Genomic DNA, 27,626 nt, shown 5'->3' on the forward strand with positions numbered 1-27,626 from the left:
TTAACTGGAGCTTCTCAATTCCCAACAAGACTTCCCACCAATCCATCGCAGGGAAGTCGATGTATGAAATTTATTTAGGAAAACCAAAACTCACCAAAAAAGAGAAATAATAATAAAGGAGGAGGAGAAGGGGAAGAAGGAGAAAGGTAAAGGACATGGAGAAGGTGGAAGAGAAGGAGGAGGAGAAAAGGAGAAGGAGGAGGACAGGGAGAAAGGGAAGAGTCATCTCCTCTTCAGGCTCTGCTGGAGCCCAGAACAACCAGTTCCGTGAGAGAGAAGGACAGGAAAGCTGGAGGAGGTTTGCATGCCCACACACAACCCCTGCACACTCGTGGGTGAGCTGGGCTGGGTGCCAGCTGTGCTGCCCTCTCTCCAGAGGGGTTTGTACAGGGGTGGGAGCCAGGAAAGCATCGACCACCTACACACGCCAGCAGTGCGGGCTGGAAAAGTGGGATACACTGGGAAACGGGAATCCCTGCATGACGCCCCATGGTGTGGTACTCGGGATGCAGAACCCAAGCGCAGGACACCCGCACATCCATCGGACAGAGGGACCCCCGCATCACCAGGCACCCTTGGAGTGGCATGGAGAAGGGGGGACTGTCTGGGAGCAGTTGGTGCCACGGCCATGCCAGCGTCTCCCTGGGGATGGAGCCGCTGTCCTCCTCTTGCAGCGTGGGGGTTTGCTGCCTTCTGGGACCACCTCTGCCCCCAGTGGTGGCGTGGGGAGGGGGACAAGGACTTGGGGACAAAGCCATGGGCCAGCAGCCAGACGCGGGCACCGGGTGGGTCCCACCAGGGTTCGGGCAAAGCGTCTCGCTAAAGGCATCTCCGAGTAGGTAAGGCAAAAGGAGTTCAGGTCACTTCGTCTGCGCAGAGCAGCTCAGCGCTGGCGCCTCCCATTGTGCTGCAGAAACACACTCCAGGTATCCCAAGAACACACAGGCATTGCTTACAGATAAGCCGAGGAGAGGAACGGCCATGATGTCGCCCAAATCCCACTCTGGCACCACTGGGACGGTGCCATGGAATGCTGCAGCAGAATGGGGATGGGGCAGCAAACGGCCCCATGTCCACTCTTGAGCCTGGTGGGACCAGCATCTGTGGGACTGATGCCAGCAGTGCCAGAATTTCACCATGCTGCTCCCATCGCCTTCCCCTGCCGTGGTGGTGAACCCATCCTGCTCCCAGGAGTTGGATAATGCAGCCTGGGGGCTCAGTGCACCTCAGTCTCCTCGGGCTCAGCTCCCACCCTCATCCCCAGCCCATGATGGCCCAACACCAGCAGGGTGAGCTGCTCACCACAGTTCCCCTGCTCACGGGTGTTACAAGTGGCTTTGGCTGGGGAGACAGAGCCCTGGGTCACACACAGTTGGATGGACATGGCGGAGCTGGTGGAGCCCCTAGGGCTGAGGGCATCCATGTGGGTTGGGTTGTGGGGCTGGAGGTCCATGCATGGTGGTCTGTAGGAGAGGAGGAACCACAGAAGACCATGAGGGTCCATGTACAGTGGTCTGCAAGACCAGAGAAACCACAGGAGGTTGGTGGGGTGCATGCATGACAAGAGGGGTGGTGGGACACTGCCAGGGCCCACACATGGCCACAGTGGCAATGGGAGACCAATAGCATCCATGTGCAATGCCAAGTAGGACCAGAGGGACCCCAGAATGCCAGCAGGGTCCACACATGGCAGTTGATAGGACCAGAAGGACCACAGGAGATCATCAAAGTCCCTGGATGGCAAGGTCCATGAACAGGGTCAGTATGGCAGGAGTTGAGAAGCCACTGCAAGCCAGGGATGTGCACGACACACTGGTCATCAGGGAAGCTGCTTGCACTGAAAGGGCTCCTGGGTGGGCACCACAGGAACACCCACACAGCGGGTTCACAGCTGGGACCAGATGGACCCCCACAGGACACAGCCCCCCCCACCGTCTGCGTGCAAACCAGGAGCACAACCCCAGCCTTGGCACACATGTAGCCCTTGCAGGGGACGTGGCTGCATGGGACTGGGCTGGGCAAGGGATACAAGTCCTTCCATGGGTGAGTGCATCCAGGGGTCCCAGGGAGATGGAAGTTTTAGCCAACAGATGCTTCACAGCTGCTGGGAAAAGGCCAGAGCTGGTTCTCCAGTGTGGGACTCAGCAGGGGCTGCAGGCACAGTATCCCCACAGCCACGGCCATCCCACGTCGGTTGCCTCTTTCCTCCTCCAGCTGGACCCAATCTCCTTCCGTGGGCCTGATCCACGGTCCACTGAAATGCCCACCCCAGACTCTGCAGCCACTCCATGGCTCTCCTACTGCCCCATGCCATCCCCCTCTGTCCCCCTGTCCCCCACACACCCATTTCAGGGGGACTGACCCTCCCAGCGGTGCTTCCACTGGGCCTGCAGTCTTAAGGCAGTTTAAAGCACATCCGTCCCCCAGTTCCACAGTGTCCCCTGGTGCTCCCAGCCACCAAGGCAATGTCCCAGGGACCACCAGGTGGAGGGAACACCTGAACACCTGCCCCAAAGGGAGGAGATAGTCACCCACTGGTAGGGAAGGATGTGGTGGGTGCTGGCAGCACACAGCCCTTGCTGTGATGATCCAGAGTCACTGATGTCCCCCCAAACCTCCTCCCCATGGGCTAGGGGACGAGGCTTGGGGATGCTCCCGGCCCAGCCATGGCTGTGGCCCCCCATTGCCTCTCTCACTCAGCCCTGGCCTCAGGGGGCTGCCCCACCTCAGGCTCCAGACAACCATTGAGCTGGGGGTCAGGGGCCTGTGGGTCATAATCCTCATCCAAGAAGTCCAGGGAGTTGTTACTGGGCAAGCCTCGGATGGTGAATTTGTGGGAGACCTTGGTCCACTGCTCCCGGTTACTGGCCACCCGCTCATAGAGCTCTGCCGCCTTGGGGAACAGGTCCTGCAGCAACCTGGGGGGTGGTGGGTGCACCCCATCAGCACAGGGCTGTACCCCCTCCCTTGGGTGAGCTCCATCCCTCCTGCATGCAACCTCCACCCAGCATTCACCAGACACCCTGTGCAGCACTGCTGTCCCACCCTGAGAGGGGCGGGGTGGCAGGGAGTCCCCCCACCCCAGTGCCAGCCCTGGGGCTCACTTGTAGATGGGCATGGCGATGTGCTCCATGAAGCTGATCTGCAGCTCGGGGATGTAGGCCTTCTCTCTGTCCATCATCTCCAGCGGGCTGTTCCCCATGGCCTTCTCCTGCACGGACGGTGAGGGGGGGGTCAATGCCAGTGACCTCTCTGCTCACCACCCACCCCCACATCCCATTGCCCTCAGTGCTTGCCAAGAGCATTGGCCAAGCACAACTCTGCCAGGTGGTACCTACCAGGTCACCCTGGGAGAAGAACTCCTTGTAGATCAGCTCCTGCAAGGGACAGGTGTCAGTGCAGGCGGTGGAGTCGGGGGTGACCACTCCAACCCTCTGCCCTCCAGACCCCTCCCCACGGCTCTGCATCGGGCAGGGACACGGTCCTGGCACTGGGGGAATGGTGCGTGGTCCAGAGTCCCGCATGGACCCTCCATGAGAGGCAGGTGGGCCCCTGGTGCCTGGAGACATGCAGGTGACCTGGGGAGGTGTTGTGTGACACTCACTGCGATCTTCCTGGTGGTCTTCCAGCCCTTGGTCTGGTCAGAGAGGTCACAGGAGGTCATGAGCAGGCAGAGCAACAGGCTGCGGTGCTGCTTGTTCTTGGGGTCATACCCCACTGCGGGCAGAGAGTGGGCAGGGGTTGGGGGCTCAGGAAGGAGCTCCACAGCCCCATCACTCCACACACAAGGACACTGGGGACAGCCAGGACCTCCCTTGCCATGTCCCAGCCTTAGTGGGATGAGTTCCCAACATGAGTTCCAATCTCAACCCCAGGAGCTTCACCTTCTGCCATTTTCTGGAGGTCCTTGAAGATGCGGAGGTGGTGGGCCAGGTCGGTGGCCAAGATGATGTCCCTCATCAGGTCCAGCATGCGCTGGTAGTCCTGTGGACAAGGCAGCTGATGGGACCAGCTCTGTGCCCCTGCCAGCTCCCACACCCCCAGGGATCGAGGGATGGGGAGCTGGGGGTCTGAAGGGGACACAGGGGCTCAGCCCGGGCAGGGGCATAGAGTTGGGGGGCTCACCTTTCGGGAGAAGTGGTCAAAGATGTTGCAGCCTTGACTGTTGAGGATGGCGATGGCTTGGGCAAAGTGATGCCTCTGCAGGAGAAGCCAGGATGGTGGGAGCAGGCAGGGGTGGTGCCACGCAGCCAGAGCCCCAGAGAGCCAGGCAGCAGGAGGTTTGGGGGGATCTTACCTCCATGACGGAGCCCTCTGAGCTGTAGAGTGCGGCCAGGACCGATTTCTACAAGGAAGAGCAGCCAGAGTGATGGAGCTATGGGGGTGAGGATCCCCCCATCTCTGCTCCTGTCCCCATGCTCCCCACCCATGCCCATCCCAGCACTGGGCTCGGCTCACCGAGGCCACCTGGAAGGAGTTATTGGTGCCTCTGTGGTCCAGGTCATGGCACATGCAGGAGATGAAGAGGGCAAAGATCTCGATGTCTCTGGGGAGGGGGAGGAGGGAAACTGAGGCAGGCAGGAGGGCAGGGGGCACCCCAGCTGGGCCAGGGGATCAGGGACAGGGACAGGGACAGGGGTGGCACCTGGCCTTACTCCAGATAGTTGACAAGCTCCAGGTTCTTGTAGAGCAGGTAGCAGAAGTGGGAGACGGAGAAGGCGTGCATCCAGTTGTGGTAGGGGGGGTCACGGTATCCCTTCTTCACCATCAGGCAAAACCTGCAAGGGAACAGGGCCATGCAGGGGGGCATCTCTCCCCCTGGGGACCTCCACCTGGCCAGGTGCCCCCCAGGTAGGCATGGGGATGGGGATGGACAATGGGATGGGGATGAGATAGGTTGGGAATAGGGAAGAAGACAGAGATAGGGACAGGGAAGGTGGATTGTGGTGTGGATGAGCTTGTGGATGGGGACTGGGACAGGAATAGTGATGGGAATGTGGACAGGGATGGGGAAAGTGGACAGGGATGTGGAAAGTGGACAGGGATGTGGATAGAGATGAGAACATGGATAGTGGAGACGGATGGGGACCCACCTGGTGAGCGTCTGACGGTCCATCTTGTAGTTGTTGATGAAGTTCATGTCCTGCAGCATGCTCAGGATGGCCTGCAGAGAGGACAGGGTGGGTGGCAGGGGGTGACAACACCCACCACGAGCCCCCCCTACCCCTGCCCAGCAGGAAGAATGCTCAGGGCTGCAGCCACATTCCTCCATCCCATCCCCACAGGGTTGAGGTACATGACCTGACCGAGGGCAGGCTGGGGACGGTGGCAGTTCAGAAGTGTCCCCACGGCCCTCACCATGGAGGTGTCATCCTCCGGCAGGGAGCGTGGCGTGTAGGTGAAGCTGGCGAAGTTGGGGTCAATGGTGGACACTGGCTGGATGCCCTCGCTCAGCAGCTTGGTGTACTCATCATCTGACACCTGCAGGAGCCATAGCCAGTGGCCCACACTGTGACCAGGTCCCCAGGGTGTCCCAAAGGCCACATGAGCCACGGAGAGAGTAGAGAGCCCTGGGGTAGCACTGCCACCCCACTGTGACACCACCTCAGGGTGAAGTGTGGGGGCATCACGCTGGCAGCAGGGGTGCCATCCCTGTCCCCATCCTCATGCCACCTCACCTTCATGTGGTACATCATCATCTCATTGGCCAGGTGGCTTCGGTACTGTGCCTCGTTCACCTTCTTGTACAGTAGGGACTGTGGGGCAGGATCAGGGTACAGGAGCACTGGGGGTGGGCAGACACCCTCCAGCACCCCCCAGCCCACCCTGGCACGCCAGCACATCCCTATCCCCACATATCCCCTCCCCATCCCACCGCCACCACCACTTCTCCCCAAGGAAGAGGGAGCACACACACACATTCCCCCATCCCCATCCCTCTGTGCTGTGGCAGAGCCAGGGTCCCCCTTGTGTGTGCCCCCTCCAAGGTGGGCACCCCCAGCACGTACGTGGGCGATGCTGATGCCGCAGTAGATGGAGAAGGCGGTGGCCAGGTCCTCATCAAACTTGCTGAACCAAGGCCCATTGATCTTGTTGACCAGCTCTGCTACCCCAATGACCTCTGGAGCAGAGGGGGGACATTGGGGTGGTCAGGCTCATGTGCTGGGGACAGTGCTGTGCCCTCAGGCTGAGGATAGAATGGTGCCCCACAGGCTGGGCTGGGATTGCGCCCACGTGCTGGGCTGGAATCATGGCCAGGGGCTGGAGGATGATGCTGTCCCTGCGTGCTGTGGACAGTGCCACGTCCCCACTGTGGGTGACCAAACCACTGTGTGCTGGCTGAGGCACCTGCTGGGGCCAGACCTGTGCCCAGTGTGCCCCCCTGAGCCCCTCACCCTGGCTCTCATTCTTGATGGGGAAGCAGAGGATGTTGCGGGTGCGGAAGCCGGTGCTGTCGTCCACCCCTCGGTAGAAGAGCGGGTGTGAGTAGGCATCCTTGATGTTCAGGATCTTGCCGGTGGTGGCCACATGCCCAGCAATGCCCTGGTCCGCCGGGATGCGGATCTCGTAGCTCTGCAGGCAGCGGGAGGGTGTCACTGGGGGGGCTTGGGGGGCAGGACGCACCCCCAGGCTGCCCCACTCCGCCCTGCACTCACCTCATCGTCCACCACGCCACCGTCAAACACCTTGGCCACCAGCTCATGGCTGAGCCGGTCCAGCAGGAACACGGAGCATCTGCCAGAGAGGCGCTGCTGCTGGCACCGAGGAGAGCCCAGTGTCCCCTCCGTGCCCCACACCCATGTGCGGCCCCACCCACTCACATCTCGGCGTTGCTGAGGTTCCGTGCCTCCGTGATGATCTCCTGAAGCAGGACGGAGACGTCATCTGTGAGGGATGCAGGGAAGGGTCAGGGATGCCCAGCCGGGCAGCACAGCCCCCTCACGCCCCACTCAGGCAGTGAAAGAGGGGGCTCAGCTCAGGGACACAGCAGGAGGGCTGGGGGCACAGATAGACGGGGGCTGTGTGTGTGTGTGTGTGTGTGTGTGTGTGTGTGTGTGTGTGTGTGTGTGTGTCTGCAGGTGTGAGCAGCACATACGTGTGTGCAGCAGTGCCCACACACAGCAGCACATGTGCACACATGTTTCTAAGAGCTCCGTATTCTTTCCACACATACATGCAGCCATGCAGTGTCACTGCATGCCAGGCTCTGTGCCAGCTCAGGTCACCCTTCTGTGACCATCCCCCAGCAAAGGGACAAGGTCCTCCCTGTCTGGGGACAGACACCAGTGCCATCCCCCCCAGAGCTTTGCACGGGGGTCCATTCCCCATTCCACTACCCCACCATGGGTGCTCTCCCACACACCTACCCAAGTGGGTGAAAAGGTTCTTGGCCACCTGCAGCAGGGCCTGGGGGGACAGAGGGGATGCCATCAGTGACCAGCATGAGGTGGGACACACATCCCCTCACACCACACTGCCTCACAGACACTGACCTGGCACTCACACTTGAGCTTCTGCTCCTTCTGGAAGGCCAAGGTGCTGGTGAGCACCGTGGAGGTGTAGCAGAAGCAGTGCTGGATCTTGTGCTCATCCGTGTTTGTGTAGCTGGTGGGGTGACACCTCAGTTCCCTGTCCCCACTGGTCACCCCCATTCCTCCATGGCAACAATGCTCTGGCATCTCCAAAGCGAGGGGGTGCAGCCCCCCAGAGTCCCAGCCCAGCCACTGCTCACCTCTCCCCACTCAGCTTGTTGAAGGCGCAGGCCAGTGCCACCACCTGGGAGGTGGCCCGGCTGATGACAGGGACACAGAGCATGGAGGTGACCTCGCAGCCCAACATGCTGCTCAGCTGCTTGTGCTCCTCCTGCAGGCACAGGTGAGATGGGGCTGGAACCAGCACCTCTGGCCCCCTCCCAGGAAGCCACATGGGACACCAGGGTGACACCCGTGTCCCCAGGTGCAGGGGGGGCACAGCTGGTACCCACCTCACTGATGTCCTTCAAGGTGATGGGCTTCTTATCCTCCACCACCTGCCCCAGGCGTCCAAAGGTGAGCTGCAGGGGGAGGGAATGTGTGAGAGCCTGTGACACCCACTGCCCACCCCCTGACCCCTCACCACCCCACCCTGCTCACCGAGAAGCTGATCTCCTCCTCGAGGACACGGTCCCCCACCACCTAGAGGAGATGGGGGAGAGGGGTGCCCATGAGGATGATGCCACGTTCAGGGAGTGTCATGGAACCCTCGGGGAGGGTCAGGGTTGGAACACCAGCCCAGTGCCACCCACCTGGCAGAAGAGCTGGTGGTTGTCCTCGGAGACGAGCAGGAGGCAGCAGCACAGCGACTGGGTCTCCTGCTTCAGCTGAGAGGGTAATGGGGGGTCAGCACCTCAGCTTGCCCAGAGCACTCCCAGGGCAGGATCTGGCTCTTCCTCAGCCTCCCTGTGCCCAGGGCATTCACATGTGCCACACAAAACCAGGTGCCCCTCCCCAGAACCTTTTCCCTGTGCATGAGCATGGTCACTCTGCAGACTACTGATGGCAAGGGCTGTTCACTCAGGACACTGCTGAGCGTTGTGCACAGGGGGCAAGAGAGCAGGAGAGGAACCTGTGGGTTCTCTCACAGTGTTTGAGAGTGGCACTGTTAACTCTGGGGACTATGGGTGGTTATGACAAGACTGTTCACTCTGGTCAGTACTGATGACTACTCAGCTGATGCTTGAGGATTTACTTTGGGGAATTTTCTTCTGTTTTGAAATAAAACAAGGCTCCCTGTTTGTCCTGGGGCTTGGGGCAGATGGGGGTTGGGGTCAGCAGGGGGACTACTCACATAGTTGATGACCTTGAGCTGCAGCGAGGCGGCATCCAGATCATAGAGCTCACCTGTAGGAGGGGTTAGAGTGCCCTGAGGGGCTCAGCACGGTTTCACCCTGTCCACACCTCTGCGTCCTTCCCAGGGTACCCCCACTCACCACAGAGCTGCAGGATCTTGCAGTCCAGGTCACTGTAGCTGCTCTCAGGTGCCTTCTCGGGCTTGGCCAGGGAGGTCTGGGAGGAGCTGGTGGAGAGGCTGACTTGGGGCCAGGGCTGCAGCTTCTGCAGGGCTTGCAGGCGCCGGAATGCCACCAGGGCCTGGAAGGAGGGCAGAAGGGATGAGGGACAGCAGGGTTTGGGGAAGGGGCTGGCAGGTCCCCAGGGTGGTGGGTCCCACAGTCCAGGAGTCACTCACATGTCTCTCCAGTGCACGAAGGTTCTGCTCATCCGAGTCACTCAGCTGGCCACAGTGTACCTGCAGGGGCAGTGTTGTGAGGACCCCCATGTCCGGGTCCTGTCCCTGTCCTCCAGAGTCCTGCCCACATTCCCACACTCACCAGGATGACACACACCACAGCCCCACTGTTCTTGTCCACCAGCGGGATGATGAGCACTGCAAACAAGAGAGGGTCAGTCCAGGGTGGGCCAGGGCAGCTCACCCAGTGCTGTGGAGCTCAGCTCTTGGGGTTCATGTCCTCACTGTGTCCCACCCACCCAGCCATCCTCCCCTGCATCACCCCATGCCCCCAACAACCCACTTATCCATCCATTCATCCTTCCACCCATCCACCTCCTCACACTTCCCTCCCTCCCCCTGCCCACTACCCAGCTGTCTGCCTGCCCACCCACACCTGTACACGCCCCCCAAGACCCCCCTTCCCCACAGCCCCCACCTTGTGTGCCAGGGGCCAGGGGCGCTGCCAGAGGGCCCAAGTGCTGGCCAGGAAGCTCAGCAGGGAGCAGCCCCCCACATTCCAGACGCTTCTGCCTCCGCACAGCATCCCTAGGGGGGACAGTGACACTCGTGAAGGGCACCCAGGCACAGAAACCCCTGGAATGATATACCTTCCTCGGCAGAGACACCCACTGGAGGGGATCTGCATGCTCGGGGAGGGGAAGGCTCAAAGACTGCAGCACATGTGCACACGTGTGCCCCTGCACACACACACCCCATGCACGTGTGTGTCCCTACATACACATCCTTTGTGCACATAATCCTTGCACACACAGTCCCTGAGCATGATGTGTCCCTGCACACATACACAGCCCCTGAGCATACAAGTGTGTCCCTGCACACATACGCAGCCCCTGGCCCTGTGTGTCCCCACATGCACACACACAGCCCTTGTATACACGTGTGCACATTCAGGATGAGGATGGGAAAGGAAAGGGGATGGGCACGAGGATGGAGCTGGAATGAAGATAGGGATGGGGTTAGGGATGTGCACACACCTGTTCACGCACACCAGCCAGGCCACACAGGTGTGCCCATGGCCAGGCCCGGGGGTGGCCGAGCTCACCTGAGCTTCCCGTCGGGTGGCAGCTCATGGGGGGGGTCGTCGCAGAGCAGCCGCGTGTCCCCGTCCAGCAGGTAGATGTAGACGTGCTCCTGGGGCAGGGGGCAGCACACACGTGTATACAAACACACCTGCACACACACATGTGCACACACACACCTGCACACACACACGTATGCAAACACACCTGCACACACACATGTGCACATACACACACCTGCACACACACATGTATGCACACACACCTGCACACACACACGTATGCAAACACACCTGCACAAACACACATATGCACACACACACCTGCACAAACACACGTATGCACACACACCTGCACACACACACATACGCACACACACCTGCACACACACACGTATGCACACACACCTGCACACACAGATGTGCACATACACACACCTGCACACACACACGTATGCAAACACACCTGCACACACAGATGTGCACATACACACACCTGCACACACACACATATGCACACACACCTGCACACACACACCTGCACACACACACATATGCACACACACCTGCACACACACACGTATGCAAACACACCTGCACACACACAGATGTGCACATACACACACCTGCACACACACACATATGCACACACACCTGCACACACACACGTATGCACACACACCTGCACACACACATGTGCACATACACACACCTGCACACACACACATATGCACACACTCCTGCACACACACACCTGCACACACACACCTGCACACACACACGTATGCACACACACCTGTGCACATACACACACCTGCACACACACACGTATGCACACACACCTGCACACACACACGTATGCACACACACCTGCACACACACATGTGCACATACACACACGCATGTATGCAAACACACCTGCACACACACATGTGCACATACACACACATGTATGCAAACACACATGCACACACACACAGATACACCCCTGCACACACACAGAGTCATGCACTTGTGCACACACCTGCACACATGTGCACCATTCACCCCCAGCCATGGCTGGAGCTCCCCATGGAATGGTGCTGGCACAATGCTCACCAGCACCCAGGCCACCAGGATCAGAGCCACCAGCACCCCAAGGACACCGGCACCCTGCAGCAATCATGGGCACCAAGACCACCACCAGCACATTGGCCCATAGAGTAGGAGGATCCTGCAGTGGGCTGGGGACGGGAAGACCCCACCCCAGGTTCAAGCCCAGAACCAACCAGTGAAGAATCCATCCTCCTCCCCCTCCTAGGGCTCTCCCCTGTCCAGGGGGTCTCAGCAACCCAACTTCCCCCCACCAGGGAGGATGCTCTGCCCCCCACTCCCCCCAAGCCCCGACGGGGTGCAGAGGGACCCCCACGTACCACGGCAGGCAGCAGGGTGACAAGGGCATGGCGGAGGGCATCCCGCAGGGCAGGGGCATCAAGCGCAGCACCCAGGCTCAGCAGAGCATCCTGCAGAGAGAGCAGAGCAGGGCAGGGAGTCACTGGGCCCCGATGCCACAGGGAGGGGCACTGAGCCACTCACCCTCCCTCACTCCCACTATGGCACGGGTCCTCTTGCCCCCAGACCCCTCGCAGCTGCCTCCCGCCTGCCTGGCACCTGTTTGAGGGCCAAAGCCTCCCGTTGTGGTCAGTGTCCATCATGGGGGAATATGGGGGTCCCCAAAAAGGGGGGGGGAGGCTTTGACACTGAGCCACACTGCCCTTGGTACCAGACATGCCATAAAGCACCACCAGGAAGATAAATGGGGCAAAGAGATGGATACAAGCTCATCTGGAGATTAACAACCCCATGGAGGAATGGAGGTGTTGGGGTAGACATGGAAAAGCTGGGGGGCGCAGGGGGCTCTGTAATAGGACCATCCCAGCTCTGCTCCTGCCTCCAGCCCTTGTCTGGGAGACTGGGATAGGGATGACGCGATGATGGAAGTAGTGGATGCTCCAAGTCAGACACCAGATAACAGCGATGGGATTTGCTCTTCCTTCAGTCCCAACTCTGCCAGGCAGCTCCAGGATCCATCCTTGACACCCACACCTGGGGACTGTCCCCAACGCTGCACCTCAGCATCCCATCTGGGACAGCAGCCCCTCACCAGGGCCGTGACACCCCCCACCCTGGGAGCATCCTTGGCCACAGGGCAGATCCGAGAGGTGTGTGGGAGCATGGCTGGTGGCGAGGGCGCTTCAGCTGAAGACATCGGCACTGGATGTTATTCCAACAGGGCCGCATCTCCAGTCACTTACTCACACTGGAGACACATGCACTGTAGAATACAGCCAGGCCTTGGCCAGGTGGCCATCCTGCCATCCCTCTGTCCCACCAGCTCCTCCACAGTGGCCTCCCTGGGCGCAGGGGAGATGAGGCAAAGTTTGAGCGGGACCCCTGGGTCTGCTTAGGGCATCAAATGCCACTGGCACACTTGGCATGGGGACAGACAAGTGGCAACTGGACATGGGTGGTGACTTAAATAGGGCTGGGAACGCATGTCCTTCCCTGGAGTGGTGAGGGGAAAGCTGCAGGAGCTAAAAAAAGACATTCCCAAAGTGAGGACAGAGCAGCATAGACAGGCAGGAAGGTTTGCAGAGAGAGGCAGGGGGAGTGAGGGTGGGCTGGGAAGGGCATCACACTCATTCCACTTATTCCACTCATCCTACTAAACAGCTTGTCCCACTCAGCCTACTCACCATATTAATCCAGTTCATCCCACTCATCCCATTCAATGGCTCATCCCACTCAACCACTCATCTCACTCGTCCCCCTTATCCCACTCACCTTGCTTGTCCCATTCATCCTGCTCACCCCACTCATCCTACTCAATGGCTCATCCCACTCAAAGGCTCGTCCCACTCATCTCACTCGTCCTGCTTATCATGCTCGTTCCACTTGTTCCACTCATCCTGCTTATCCCACTCATCCCATTTGTTCCACTCATCTCTCTCCCAGCCCAGAGCAGGAGTTTGTCCCTACACCCTCACTCTGTGTCACCCCATGTCCCTCAGTCTTGCGGATGCTGCAGACCCTCTCTGGGGGCTGTGCTGGGACACAGCCCAGGTCCGGAGCCAGCACAGCCAGAGCTGCCACTGCAGCCACATCCCAGTTATTGCCATAAACAGCCTTTCTTTTTTCCATGGAGTCTCCCATGTCCCTCTCCCAGCACTCCACACCATGGGCCCCATCCAGGCACCACCCCAGTTTGGGTGGGTCCTCCTGCAGATCTATTTCTACCCCAAAGATGCCAGGGCATTTGGATGCATCCCTGGCACAGTGGGATGCTCCAGCACCAGTGAGGAGAAGCCACTGGAAACCCCATGCCTGCCACCAGGAGTGTCACCGGGACCCACCAAGCCAGAATCACCCAGCTCTGTACTTGCACTCATCGGGGCAGGGGAGCAAAACTCTCCCAGGGGGAAGTTCACAGTGCCTGCTTCACATCCCAGCCTCTGTGGAGAGCAGAGCTGTGGTAACACTCTTCAGGAGGGCAAGGCGGGTTAATTAACTCCACCAAAACAGGAGGAAGCACAGGAGGATTGCAATTCCCAGCTGCTGGAGCAGAGCTCAATGCCTTCATCAGAGCCTGATGCTCTCATCCTGAATGCTGCATACCCAGCAACTCTGGAGGAAAATACTGCCTGAAAATGGGATGCCTGGAGATGGGAATGGGGAGGGCTTTGGGGACACATCCAAGGACAGGGTATGGACAGGGGATGTGGCAAGGCATCACCAACAGCCCCAGCAGCTGAGGATGCTGCTGCTGACAGCAGGTGAGCAGCGCCCTGTCCCTGTCCAGTCCCTTCCCTATGGTGCACTCACACAGCCCTGTGGGACTCTCTCCCTGGGAATGTCAATAACTTTGTTCTGCCCTGAGAGGATGGGGCTACGGGTCTTACCCTGCTGGACTCCTGAGCTGACAGGGTGACCCATGGGGCTGAGATGCCAGCAGGAATTTTGCCAGCTCGCCTTGGCCAGCATCCCATGGTGTGGCACAACACCAGAGCCATATCTGCCATTGTATTCCTGCTGGAGCTGGTGGGTGATTAATGACACCATTCACCTTAGAGTAAGGAATTGTCTCTGCTCCAACACAGACCCCCACTGGCTCCAGCACAGCCAAATCCCACCATGGACCAGCCTCCAGAGCACTGCCTGCTCTCCCTGCCATGAAAAATGGCCCTTTTTTCTTTTCCCTCTATTTTTTCCCCACTTCTTCCCATTGCAGAGGGGAAAAGTATCCCACCCCAGTCATGAGGTGGTGCGGACCCGCAGCACAAACCCTCCAGCAGCCATCCCAGGCTTCCACAGACCACGTTGGGATGGAAAAGCAGCTTTTCCAGTGGAGGGAATTAACCAGCAGTGAAAACATGGCTTTTTCCAGGAGGGACAGCCACATCTGTCCCCTGCTCCTCACACCAGCTATGGCACCTTGGTTTTTCCACCCTAACACCCCCAGTCTCCCTGGATGTTTATGGGATAGAAAAATCCCATCCTGGACGGCTTCCTCTCCGGAAAGCCTCATTTCCCACCTGCCATGGGGAGGGTGGGGAGGACAACAAGGGGGTGGGGGGGTTTCACTGACATCACAGGGTCTCAGGTCTCTGGACTTGCACCCCTTACCCTGCCCTTGCTTCTGGGAGAAGAATGGAGCACCCCAGGATGAGGAGGAGCCCCCCAAGAGCAGGCAGAGGCTGGATCCAGTGCAGTGAGGCACGTGTTGCGTTGCTCAGCCCCAGTGAGGGTACCTGGAATTTGGGGTCTCTCTCTGTGTGGGGACACTTGGACATTTGGTGAGTAGAGCTCGCAGGAGGCAGAGCTCAAATCCAAGACCTGTCACCCACTGGACTCCTCTTTAACCATGGGGAAACTGAGCCAGGCAGCAATACCTGGTGCTCCCAGGGGAATGTTGAGCAGGGCTGCAGGAAGGGGATGCTGCACTGAGCAGGCCCCAGATGGATCCTGCCATTGCTGCTGGAGCACCTGTGGGTGCTGGCTCCACAGAAGGATGCTGGCAGCAGCCCAGGCTTCCATGACAGGCTTCTGCCACATCCCTCCCCAAGGAACCTTGAGGAAATGAATCATCTCCCCACCGAGCTTCCAGCTCTGCTGTAAAAATTCCAAGTAAATGATCTGCCAGAGGTGACCCCTTGAGCTTGAGGTGTCCATCACACTGCAAGCCCTCAGAGACCAGCTCCTGCCCCTCCAATGGGCCTTTACCCACCTGGGAACACAAGGGAAATGAGCCCAATTAATTCCAGCAGTGGATTAGTGCATTAGCCCCTGCCTGAGCAATCACCCTGGGGATGGAGCTGGACATCACTCCGTCTGGACAACTTCACCCCCCCAGCTGGAGACCCCAAATCAAATTAGAGCATCTGAGATGCTGACAGCACAGCTCTCTGTGCCCGTGGGCAGTGTATCCCAGTACCCACCTCCCATGCAGATGTTTCCCAATGGATTTGTCAGGCTCAAGATGAAAGGGATGGGGATGCTTGGGAGTGCAGAATACAGCAAGGATGGGTCTGGGGCAGGGAAAAGGACCCCCTGCAGCCCCTCTCACACCAGCCCCGATGTCTTCCATAGGGGGTTGTAGGGTTCAAGGACAGAGGAGCTGCCCCCCAAGGCACTCTCAACAGAGCAGAGCCCTGGGTGAGGAGGGTGACCATGTGGTCACCTCACTGCAGTCCCACCGGGCTGGGGGCTCAAGGTTCCCTCCCACTGTGGTCTCTTCACATGCAATGCACGTTTAGCTGCCAGCCTCTGGATCTTGTTACATCTGACAGTCAAAAAGCCAAATCCCACTGAGGTTCCTGGGAGGCAGCCTACAGGCACAGCCCCTCTCTGCTCCCCATGTCCCATCCTGGGGCCTGTCCCCGGCCAAGGGCTCCCTGCCTGCCCCAGCCCTGCAGGCGGGGACCCACTGCCTCTCCCATGCCCCAGCTCTGCCTTCTCCCAACACTTTCCCCTTTCCAGGGAAAGTGATAGGGAAACCTTCTCTCCTCCCACCTCCCCTTCAAGGACAAAGATGCTAGTTCAGGGTCCCCTTTTGCCCCCACCCGCGGCCAGGGCTGTCTCCAAGTGCACGGGGAGGATGTCGCTGCCTTTGTCACCTCTCCCATGTGTGGCCGCAGGGTGAGAGCGCCAGGGGGAGCAGCTGATCCCCCCAGGCCCCCCAGGCTGAGCCACAGCTGCCAGCAAACACCCAGCCTGCGCCCGCGCCGCCCTGCTCAAGCATTTGCCGAGCAATCTGGCAGTGTTAAAAATATCCCCAAACATCCCTGAGCCGTGATTCATTCTCCTCTCCCGCCCCCGGCGATGCTGAGCCCCCCTAGCCCCTCTCCCCTCCCGGGGGCTGCTCCCCCCTGGCTGCTCGGCCCTCTGCTCCGGCCGAGGTGGTTAAATATAGCCGAGCTCTGGCTGTGTGTTGGCAACACGGAGCTGACAACAAGCAGGCAGAGCAGGCACGACCAGGCAGGGGCAGGCAGGGCCAGGCAGGAGCATCACCAGCCTCTAACACTGTGGTGCAAGTGGGGAAACTGAGGCACCAGGCAGGGAAGCAACTCCCGAAGGCAGCAGATTCCAGCTTTTCCGTGGGCAGAGTGACACTGCTAACACCCTGCCACTGGTGCCCACCCTGCTCCCTCCCACAGCCTCACAGCCACAATTTCACAGGGAATCCTCTCCACAGGGCTAGGGAAAAAAGGCAGCATCCCTGATCCCACACCTGCAGCAGTATCCTTGATACCCCTCAGCTCTGCCATGGGCTGAGCGACACTGCTGACACCCTCTCACCCTGTCCCTGTCCCCACATTGCTCCAGGCTTCTTCCCTCAGCCCCACAGCCACAATTCCCCAGGGAATCCTCTCTGTAGTGGTGGGGAAACGGAGGCAGTATCCCTGATCCCCTACAGCAGCATCACTGATAACCCTTCAGCAGCACCCCTGGGACAAGGTCCATGTCAGTAGAGGACGGACGGAGGGACGGACGGAGGGAGGCGAGAGCTGGCAGCTCTGCCCAACTCCAGCTGGGAAGCCATCCATCCATCTCCTCCCAGCACCGCTCTCAGTCCCAAATTACATTGCTTTAATCTAATCAGGCAGCAACAACCTGTAACCCACAGTAGCTCCTTAATTACCTCATCTTTTCCAGGGGGATAATGAGGGCAAACGGGAAGGAAACACTTCTGGGATCTCTTGTCTCCCCACAGTCGTTAGCCCAGGGTCCTGTTGCAATGGATGGATGGGGAGCAGGAGATGGGGTGCAGGAGCCTGGCACAGAGCCAACCTGGCACCCAGCAATCCAGGCTGAGGCTTCCCAGGGCTGGAGGCTGCAAACCTGTGGAATCAGCCATCCCAAAAAAGCACACAAGGAGCCCTGCATGCCCATGTCTCCCTCAGTTTCTCTACCTGCAGAGGGTCATACCCATGCAAGACCTGCTCGGGGTGGCACTGGAGCTGGGTCCAGGTGGGATGAGCCATGCTGAGCTCACGGCATCCCCCCACCCCATCCTCCTCCTCCTCCTCCCCCATGGATCAGCCTCACTGAGCCTGCTGTGCTCACACTGCACAGGGCATTTGCACAGACCCTTTGCATGCACGACTTCCACAGCCTCGAACCAGGCAGACACTGCTCCCCATGAACCCTGCACATTCCGAGTGGGACTTTTTACTGATCCAGCCAAATTTCCCAACCTCTGGCACCCCCTGAGCCCTTGGGGTGCTCTTAATCCATCCCCCCACATTCCGGCCCAGCCTCCCACGTCCGAGGGAACGGGGTCAGAGTCAAGGTTGCTTCCTGTTGATGTCCCTTTGTCAGGCAGGACAAATTGGGATGGCAGCCGCTCTCCTCAAGGATTTCCGTCCCCAGAACATCGTGGCCTTCTTGGAATAGCCAGCCAGGCCACTGGCCTAATGATCTGTCACTAACTTGTCACTAATGAGTTCATTGTTCTAAGAAGGGAGGTGGCAAGGGCTGGGGTCTCACTGTCATTTCTCCCTAACCCAAGTCCCATGGTGTGGAGGGGCACATGGACACTGCTCAGCCCCATGTCACTTGTCCCTAACCCATGTCAGGCAGAGGGTCATGGACCCTCCTGTGGCAGCCACAGGGAAACTTCTCCATGGTTAGAAGCATCCGTGGTACGAGGACAGACACCCCAGCACCCAGCTGGCACCAAGCCTTGGGTGCTGGCACTGCTAGCAGTGCTGGGAGAGAGCTGGCATGATGTACATCCTTGAGACATGGTATTCTTGGAAAGATTTCCCTGGCATGCGGTCCCCTTCCTATCCCCATTGGCCACCAGCACCTCCCAGCTGGGTTTCCAGGACTTTCCTAGATGTTTCCTGGCGGATTAGCCATGCCAGGGCTCTCCAGGTCTGGCTCTGCTTGGGAGCATCACGGCAAAGCTACAGGGATGCAGCCAGAGAGGGGCTTGGGGGGGTCAAGGACATCCAGGTCCCTTGTGGGAGGGATGGGAATGGGGATGCAGCATTCCCACATCCATCCCTGCATCCCCTCCTGGCATGGCTGGCGCTAATGGGATCTGCACAGTGATTAGGAACCTCATTCATCAGCCTCTGATGGGATCTGGGAAAATTGAATTGCCAGCCATCTGCAGCTGGGGAGGAATTCGATTTGGGGCAGCACTCCAGAGCAGGGCGTTGGGGGCTGGCAGAGCTGTCTCCCCTGGGGCTCTGCTCTGTCCATACAGGGGCTGCTCTTATTTTCCATGTCTGTGAGGGTTTGAGGATGGGACCCAGCTCTCAGCTGCCAGGAAGGGGTCTAGGAATTGCAGGGGTTTCACTGCTCAGGTGGGGAAACTGAGGCACGGCTGGGAGAAACCCACAGCCCATTACATGGGAGAAAGGGTCACAATGCTGGTGTTTAACAGGTCAGCATCCAGCCAGGGGTTTGGCATCCAGCCCTTCCTGTCTGGGGGGGATTCCAAAGCCATGCCCGGGGCACCCAACAGTTCCAGGCATGCTGCACCATTCAGAGCTGTGCTGGGAGCAGTGATCTCCTCTCCTGTGCCAAGGAGAGTGAGACTCAGGAGCCAGCATTGCTCCCTGGCATTTCCCACTCCACATATCCCCCTCAGGCAGGTTCCCACCATCCTCTCCCCCAAATCCATGTGGTGGCCAGGTGGGGATGCGACCGGATTCATCTGCAAAGATCCAAGCCCCAGCCCCAAATCCATGGACTCAGCTCCCAGACAGTTCCCCCAGACTCAGCCTTGCAGGGGATCCCACCCCACCACCTCCCTGCCAAATGTCACAGCTTGGCTTCAAAAAGCCAAGGTCACCCACAGGGCCTGTCACAATCGGGGGAAGATATCACTGTGCCATCTTGATGGGGTGCACCAACAGCATCCCAATCCCAGCCCCTTCCTGCCTGGGACACAGCAGGACCAACCCCACCCCAACTCCTCCTGCTTGGGGTGCAGCAGGAGCACCCCCACCCCAACTCCTTCTGCTTGGGGTGCAGCAGGAGCACCTCCATCCCAGCTCCCCCTGCCTGGGGTGCAGCAGGAGCACCTCCATCCCAGCTCCCCCTGCCTAGGGTGCAGCTGGAGCACCTCCATTCCAGCTCTCCCTGCCTAGGGTGCAGCTGGAGCACCCACTTTTCAGGTCCTCCTACTTGGGGTGCAGCAGGAACACCCCCATCCCAACTACCTCTGCCTCGAGTGCAGACCTCTATTCTCAGGTGATGCCATGGGGCATGACAGTGCTGGGACACATATACCAAACCCCACTGCCCCCCCCTCAAATCAGCACCAGGACACCCCAGTTCTGGCATGGTCTGATTCCACACCCATGAACCGTCTGTCCTTCAATAAAGACCTTTGCCCTGTGGGGACCATCAGGCTGGGAAACACTGGGGCACACCCACCCATCCCCGTTTGAGGGTCTCGCTCTGCCTCCCCAACCCTGCTGGGTGGGGGAGGAAGCCAGCCCTGCCCCACGTCACGGAAAGAAGCCGCCGCGGCCCTTTCCTCCCCTTTATTGCCCTGCTGATGTGTTTGTGTCCGCCGGAGGAAGCGCAGGGACAAACGCCCGCACACCCGTGTGTGCTCACTGCCCTCCGTGTGCCCGGCCCCGGACACGGCTCGTCCCATGCGGGGGAAACTGAGGCAGGAGCAGCCCCGCTGTGCCCGCTGGGGCACCCTCACCCACAGCAGGTCGGCAAAGGTGCCCGAGTGCTGCCCCCACAGCCACGGGGGACAGTGCCCTCCCCACCAGCCCCTCCCGCTCCACCAGGCTGCCAACACGTCTCAGTTAGGGTCTGATTCATGATTCAGTTCGCAGGTAATTGCATTGGGACTGGTGGCAGGGAGGGAGAGGAGGAACAGACATCTTCAGCCTCACCCCACTGCAGGGTGGTCGGGCAGGGAGCTGGTGTTAGTGGGGTAATAACACCTCAAGCCCTGCATAACCCCTGCCCCACCGCAAGGCTCGGGAATGGGGCGTTCCAGATGCAGCCAGCACCCAGGACACCAGTGTCCATGGGGATCCTGTGGCATTCTCTGAGAAGTGAGCTGTTCTCACCCACCCTGGGCTGGGACCTCCTGCAGAGCGGGCAGGCCGGCAGGATCCATTCCCACCGCCCTCGTCCCGTCCCCATGCTGAAGGACAACAGCTCTGATGTCCCACCTGTACATTCGGGAGATGAGGAGGGGGTGCTCAGTGCCCCCCAGCAGGGCACACGGGCCCTGCTCAGCTCCTTTCCCTCTGTCAGCAGCTTTCAGCTCTTCCCGGAGTGCGTTTCCTTCCCTTCATTTCCCAGCATGGATCCTCGCTCCAGCCTTGAACCCACAGCCCCCGCAAGTTGCCCAAGCAGCTGTGCCCCCAGGGGGACTCAGGCCACGGCTCTTACACCCAAACCATCGGCACGCAGGTCAGGGATCCATCCAGGCAAAGAGACGGTGGCAAGAGGGGGAGAAACCTCCCAAGTCACGCCCTCCCCAAATCTGTGTGTGCTCGAAGCCGCAGGAGCACAGAGGACCAAGTGTTTTCCCACCCACAAAATGTCCAAAATGTGCAGCTGGTTCACGGAGAGTGGGGGGGCTCAGGACAGGGTGCTGCTGGGGGAGTCGAAGCGGCTGTCTCCCTGCCGGCGCCCCCCGCCCCGAGAGCTCCGCAAGGTGGAACACGCACCGAGCTCCGGGGGCTGCCGCTGCCAGCGGGGCGAGGGGCACAGGCAAGGGGGGACTCCAACCCCGCAAATACGGGCGAGCCCCCGGCATTCCCACGCACATCACACCTCCAAACCCCCCGCACACAAGGGACCCCCAGCCCCGAGGCCGCCGACCCCCCGGGACCTCCTGGGTCCCCCCTTCCCCAGGGTCGCTCACGGTGTCCTGGAGAGTCCCCATGGCGCGGCGCGGCTGCTGCGCGGCTGCGGGAGGGCGTGGGGGCCCCCTCGGGACCGGGACCGGCCCCCCCCCCGTCCAGCCCATTTCCTCCCGGGATCCCGCCGGGATCTGCATCCCCCTCCCCGCGCCGCCTCTTTCCTGCGTGGAGCCCAGCGTGTCCCCAGGGCCCGGGTGAGGGGGGCACCAAACGGCACTGCCGCCCCCCGTCCCACTCATGCCTCGGATTCCCCGTCGGGCTCTCCCGGCGGGATTCACAGCCCTCCACAGAAAAGAGGGATATAAATGAGTACAAGTGTGCTCGGGAAAGACCCCCCGGCGGCGCGAGAAGGGGTGGGGGGTCCCGCAACCCCCGGTGCCATCGCCCCCTGCCCCATGCCGCGTGGAGCACGGCGGGCCGGGAGCTCCGGCCCCTGATCCCGCCCCCCAGCATGAACACAGGGACCCCCAGCACCCCCGCGATCGAGCGGGAGGGGAGGCGTTGGGATGGGGGTCCGGGGTCCGACAGGAGTTGGATCGCGTGTCACGGATGGGAGAGGAGGTGGTTGGGGTGGGAGTCCCGCGTGGAAGGGGAGGTGGGTCTGGGGGGTCCCGGGTAGAAGGGGAGGTGGGTCTGGGGGGTCCCGAGTAGGAGGGGAGGTGGGTCTGGGGGGTCCCGGGTAGGAGGGGAGGTGGGTCTAGGGGGGTCCCGGGTAGGAGGGGAGGTGGGTCTAGGGGGGTCCCGGGTAGGAGGGGAGGTGGGTCTGGGGGGGTTCCGGGTAGGAGGGGAGGTGGGACTGGGGGGTCCCTTGTGTGAGGGAAGGTCGGTCGGCGGTCCCGGGCAGAAGAGGAGGTGGTTGAGGTGGGGATCCCACGTAGGAGGGCAGGTGAGTCGGGGTTCCCGGGTGGGAGGGAAATTGGGTTGGGGGTTCCAGGTGGAACGGGAGAGGGTAGGATGGGGTCCCGAATGGGAGGGGAAGCGGTTGGGGGTGGAGATTCCCATTGGGAAGAGAAGGGTCCCGGGTGGGAGGGGGATGCGGGAGGCCCCTCGGGGTGAAGGTCCCGCCGTCCCTACCTGTAGTGCCTCGGGGCCGGGCGCGGCGTCCCCCGCCCGCAGGAACCCGCGGCTGAAAAAGCGAAGGAGCGCGGTGAGGAGCCGCGGCACCATCCCGGCACCATCCCGGCCCCGCGTCCCCGCACCGCCCGCGGGCTGCGGGCACGCCCCCGCCGCGACACGCCCCGTCGCGACACGCCCCGACACGCCCCGCACCTGCTGCGCGGGGCAGCAGCTCCGCGGAGTCCTGAGCGTGGGGATGGGCGAGAGATGGGGGGTCTGGGCATCGCTCTGTAGTGTGGGGCGGGGGTCGAGGTGGTGGTGCCCGTGTGGAGAGGGGGTCAGGGCATCACTCCCCGGTGTGGGGAGCGGGTCGGGGTGAGGGTCCCAGTGGGAGTGTGGGATGGGGCTGGGAGTGCCGGTGTGGTGCGGAGGTCGGGACGTCACTCCCCGGCATGCGGAGGGGGCAGGGTGGGAGTCCCGGTGTGGGAAGGGTGAAGGGGGTCCCGGGATGGTGCGAGGGTGCCCATATGGGGACGCAGTCAGGGTATCACTCCCCAGTCTGGGCCGCCCCGCTCTGGTGCGTGGGTCTGCCGGTGCTCTCCTGTTGAGCAGGTACTGCGTGTGCTCCCACGGGTCTGGCATCCGAGGAGACACTCGCTCTCCTTGTTAAACCCTCCCCTCGTGGGGCTCGGGCCACCACTCTGCGCCCTCCCCTTTCCTGGGCAGGGTTTGCCTGCCAATCTCCCCCCACCCCTCCGTGCAGTCTCCGGAAAAAGTGACCCCCACACACATAAGGGCTGTGCCTCACATTTGGGTTGAGGGGTCCCCTCATTCTCCCTGGTGGGGCACTGAAATCTCACCCCATCCCTGCCCTGGGCAACCGATGCAGAGTTTAGTACAGAAAGACTCCCCTGCCCCACATCCCGTGGGATACCGGGGGTGTCCGACCCAACACTCCTCATTTAAATAGGGAGGAACCCCCATCACGTCTCCCACACTCTCCCAAGGATAAGCACCAGGATTTTGGGGTGCTGTCCCCGCCTCAGTGGCCCCGGGAAACCTGCATAGGGGATCGAGGTGCTCAGCCGTGACACGGTGGCCACATGCCACGCGGTGCAAGGGACATCGGCAGCGAAACAACCTCCACCCCTCCTTATTCTGCTCCTCTGGGCAGAGGAGGAAATTCTGGGCTGCGGGAGGAAAGCCTCATGCTCTTCCTCCACATCCCGGGGCTCCCCTGTCCGCACGCACCCCCATGCCCCTGCAGCCCCGTGTCCCTGTGTCTCACTTCCCCGTCTCTGGGCACCCCCCTGTCCCTGCATCCCCGTGTCCCTGTGTCTCACTTCCCCGTCTCTGGGCACCCCGGTGTCCCTGCGCCCCCGTGTCGCTACCCCGGGATGCTCTTCGAGAATGGGATGCTCTGAGGATTCGCTGGTGGCTTTCAAGGGCTCAACCCCCCTCGCATCATTTCGCAGGGAAATGCCACCTCGAGGCAGGGGCCGAGCAAGGGAGGGTTTGGGACACCCTGCGTGATGCACCCCACATCCCGGTCCCCACTTCCTGCACCCCTACCCCAGGGATGCCGGGACCGGGGGTCCCGGGGCAGTCAGGGTGGCCAGTGGAGCCGCGGGGCCATCTAGTGGCCAGAGCCACCGGGGCCACCCCAGGGGCTGACCCCGGGCACCCTCCCGCAGCACCCTGGCCTTAGGATGGTCCTGCTTCTGGAAGTGGCAGAGGACGACGGGCACCTCTCCCCGGAGTGACACAGAGGCACGGGCACCTCTCCCCGACTCAGAGCCTCTCTAGGGCAGTGTCTCACCCTGACCAGGCCACCACCAGAGCCACCAGGTCCCCAAGATCAAGGCATGGGGTCCCCAGCTCTGCTCCCCTGCTGCAGGGACTGAGTGCCACCCCAGCCTCAACAGGTCCTGCATCACAGATGTGGGTCCTGGGCTTCATAAATGAAGCAGATGTCCGGTGGGAATGGCAATTCCCTGTGGGGCTGGCAGCAGGAACACCTCAAGGAGCCAGGTGCTGGTAGGATCTGTGCCAAGTCTGGCATGTGCCTGTCTCCAGGGCCATCCATGGAGCAGGTCACAGCCCGGGGGGACACAGAGCCACTGCTGGGCACAAGGACACAGTGGGGACTGTCCTGGCATCCCAGGAGTGCCTGGGTGCAGACAGGACACAGGGGTGCAGGGACACAGGGGACCAGGGACACAGTGGGACAGGGACACAGGGGACCAGGGACACAGTGGGGCAGAGACACAGTGGGGCAGGGACACAGGGGACCAGGGACAGAGTGGGGCAGGGACACAGGGGACCAGGGACACGGGACCAGGGACACAGGGAGCAGGGCCATGTGCTGCAGCACCGCTGTTGCATACATGCATCATTGCTCATCCCCGGCTGGCTTGTTAATGACCCAGTGTAATTATGAGCTGCTTCCTGGCTCTTCTGTGTGCCCCAGGAATGGCATCCCTTGGATGGGAATGTCACAGCACTCAGATGGACAGACACAAGCAGCCCTAGAGCTGGAACCCGGTCCTGGAGTTGTGGGTGGTTGGGAGAGGCAGCGGTGTGGCCTCCCAGTTGGGCTTTCTAGATTTCATCCTCCCTGTGGTTTTCCCCTGTTCCCAGCCTCGAGAGGATCAATCAGCACTGTGCATCCTGCCTCTCCCTGGGCTCTTGGGGAGCAGCCACCCCGCATCCCAGCTGGAGAGTCTGATGGTGTCGGAGGGAGCAAAGATCACACAGGTAAGTAAACATTAATGCTTATTCCACGGAAATGGAATATTCCACACCTACTCCAGCTTCTCCCTGGCAGGTGCTGTCACCAAATGGTGTCAAATACCCAAACTCAAAGGCTTTGGGGGGTTAAGGCACCAAGATGAGCCTTCATACCCTGTGTAACCTAAAAATCCCATTTCTCCCTATCCCCATCCTTCTTTGGGATTGTGCTCAGGAGCGGCAACTGCAGCAACCTGCCCCTAGAGCAGCATCTGTGGGGATACTGGGAGCACTGGGAGGGGAGTGGGGAGGGATGGGAGCGTGGCAGTTCCCAGCTGTGCCAGCGCTGCTGTGAGTCATGTTGGATCAGGGATGCTCCATTAACCCACAGTACCCAGACAGACTCAGGGCTGGATCCCGGCTCTGGGGAGGCACAGGACCTTCCAGAGCATCCCTGTCCTCCTGAGAGGGAGGGGACATGCTGTGGCCAGTGCAGGTGGCACATGGGTGTCTGGGGCTGTGTGCTCTGCCCATGGAATGGAGGTGACTGGGACTCACCTGAGCCTGGGGGACACAGTCACTAGTGGAGCTGCTGGATCCATGGGTGAATTGGGGTGTTATTCCTCTGGAGCTGCTAATCCAGGATACACTGACAGCCCTAAATCCCATCAGAAATCAATCCATCTGCTCTTTCACTTGGCACTAATCCCCACAATGGCAACCAATCAATATCCCATTTACTGCTCAGTGGTTTCCCCATGGATAAATCCCACCCAATGTCTGGGATACAGCTCCCCGTGGAGGGCTCCGGTGTCCAGGTGGGGCAGGGAATGCTGCAGCATCATTTACCCAGGCTGGGGTCACTGGGAAGTTCCATGGGACCATGGCATGGGCCTGCTGGGAGCAGCAGGAGAGTTGGGAATGCACAGGAGCAAGGCAGAGCTGTCGATAGGTGTGCACGGGTATGTGTGTGTGGCCCAGCAACAGGCAACATCCTGGCAGGGTGGGATCCAGGATCAAAGTGCATCCCTTGATCCATCACAAGAGCCAGAGCCTGGAACGATCTCAGGCTGAACAGGGATGGGGGTGCCCTGGCACCAAGCCCTTGGTGGGGATGGTCCCCAGGGTTGCCAAGTGCAGGGTCCTGGTGACAGCAGGTTCAGGGCTTGGGCTATCATTGGATTCAGGGCGGGATAACAAAGGGATGAGGAATGGTTAAGGAAGTGCTTGGCTGGTCAAGTGATACCACTGATGAATAAGTGATGAAGCCCTTAGAGGGTCTCTATGGAGACAGTTCAGAGCACAGTGGGGGCCATGGGGCCACCAGAATCCCTGACACCACATGTGGCTAATTAGGGGGACAAGTGTGATGGCAGAGCCCTGCTGGTCACATCAGGGTGGCCAGGTCCCCACTGGGCTGAGATGGCTCTTGGCTCACTTTCCATACCTCTCCTCCCACTCCTCAGCTACTTTCCCAGCTGGCTTGGCCAGTCCCCACAGACAAGCTCTGGCCATTGTGGCCACTGGAATCTACAGCCTGACTTGGGGGCTTTCGTCCCCAGGGACACACACAGCCTGTCCTGTGAGAGTGTCCTGTGTGTGCAGGGACAGACCACACCCCCAGTGCACCCTCGGAGTGGTGAGGGACACAGGACATCCATGAGGACAGCCTGCATCCAGGGGGTTAGCCTGTGTCCATGGAGACAATCTGAATCCAGAGGGACAGCGTGTATCCATGGGGACAGCGTGTATCCATAGGGACAGCATACATCCAGAGGGACAGTGTGTGTCCATGGGAACAGCCTGAATCCAGGAGGACAGCCTGTGTCCATGGCAGACAGCATGTGTCCACTGGGACAGTCTGAATCCAGGGGGACGTCCTGTGTCCAGAGGAATAACCTGCACCCAGGGGACAGCAGGTGTCCCTAGGGACAACCTGCCTTGAGAAAGACAGCGTGTGTCCAGAGGGACAGGTGACATCCATGGGGACAGCCTGCATCCACGGGGACAGTGTGTGACCAGAGGGACAGGTGACATCCATGGGGACAGGCACATCTGGGGGACACCCTGTGCCTGGGAGGACACTACACACCAGGGGACAGCGCATGTCTTGGCAGACAGCAGGTGCTGAAAGGACAGCACGT

At 60.5% G+C, this 27,626-nt stretch overlaps 1 protein-coding gene across 2 annotated transcripts in view; it reads right to left on the reverse strand.

Annotated features, from left to right (window-relative positions):
* Positions 1–56: 56 nt before the first annotated feature.
* PDE2A (phosphodiesterase 2A) overlaps positions 57–27,626 on the reverse strand; it is a 40,329-nt gene continuing 12,759 nt past the window's right edge. The window contains exons 2-31 of one of the 2 annotated variants that reach the window (XM_071565092.1): positions 22,771–22,822; positions 11,719–11,808; positions 10,331–10,419; positions 9,704–9,813; positions 9,368–9,423; positions 9,226–9,285; positions 8,969–9,128; positions 8,827–8,879; positions 8,285–8,359; positions 8,133–8,174; positions 7,985–8,053; positions 7,733–7,863; positions 7,494–7,605; positions 7,368–7,407; positions 6,822–6,885; positions 6,657–6,735; positions 6,396–6,573; positions 6,009–6,121; positions 5,679–5,756; positions 5,359–5,481; positions 5,094–5,164; positions 4,656–4,778; positions 4,459–4,546; positions 4,298–4,345; positions 4,126–4,200; positions 3,885–3,984; positions 3,605–3,717; positions 3,339–3,377; positions 3,105–3,211; positions 57–2,918 (exon numbers count right to left, since the gene is read on the reverse strand). In XM_071565092.1, the coding sequence (XP_071421193.1) occupies positions 2,693–2,918; positions 3,105–3,211; positions 3,339–3,377; positions 3,605–3,717; positions 3,885–3,984; positions 4,126–4,200; positions 4,298–4,345; positions 4,459–4,546; positions 4,656–4,778; positions 5,094–5,164; positions 5,359–5,481; positions 5,679–5,756; positions 6,009–6,121; positions 6,396–6,573; positions 6,657–6,735; positions 6,822–6,885; positions 7,368–7,407; positions 7,494–7,605; positions 7,733–7,863; positions 7,985–8,053; positions 8,133–8,174; positions 8,285–8,359; positions 8,827–8,879; positions 8,969–9,128; positions 9,226–9,285; positions 9,368–9,423; positions 9,704–9,813; positions 10,331–10,419; positions 11,719–11,808; positions 22,771–22,822 (2,764 nt within the window). In that variant the 3' untranslated portion in view covers positions 57–2,692. Of the gene's footprint in view, positions 2,919–3,104; positions 3,212–3,338; positions 3,378–3,604; positions 3,718–3,884; positions 3,985–4,125; positions 4,201–4,297; positions 4,346–4,458; positions 4,547–4,655; positions 4,779–5,093; positions 5,165–5,358; positions 5,482–5,678; positions 5,757–6,008; positions 6,122–6,395; positions 6,574–6,656; positions 6,736–6,821; positions 6,886–7,367; positions 7,408–7,493; positions 7,606–7,732; positions 7,864–7,984; positions 8,054–8,132; positions 8,175–8,284; positions 8,360–8,826; positions 8,880–8,968; positions 9,129–9,225; positions 9,286–9,367; positions 9,424–9,703; positions 9,814–10,330; positions 10,420–11,718; positions 11,809–21,698; positions 21,734–22,770; positions 22,823–27,626 lie in introns of those variants that run through there. The other variant, XM_071565101.1, reaches the window with a different exon arrangement.

Source organism: Pithys albifrons, chromosome 1, assembly GCF_047495875.1.
Source record: "Pithys albifrons albifrons isolate INPA30051 chromosome 1, PitAlb_v1, whole genome shotgun sequence".
In the NCBI taxonomy this organism is placed as follows: domain Eukaryota; kingdom Metazoa; phylum Chordata; class Aves; order Passeriformes; family Thamnophilidae; genus Pithys; species Pithys albifrons.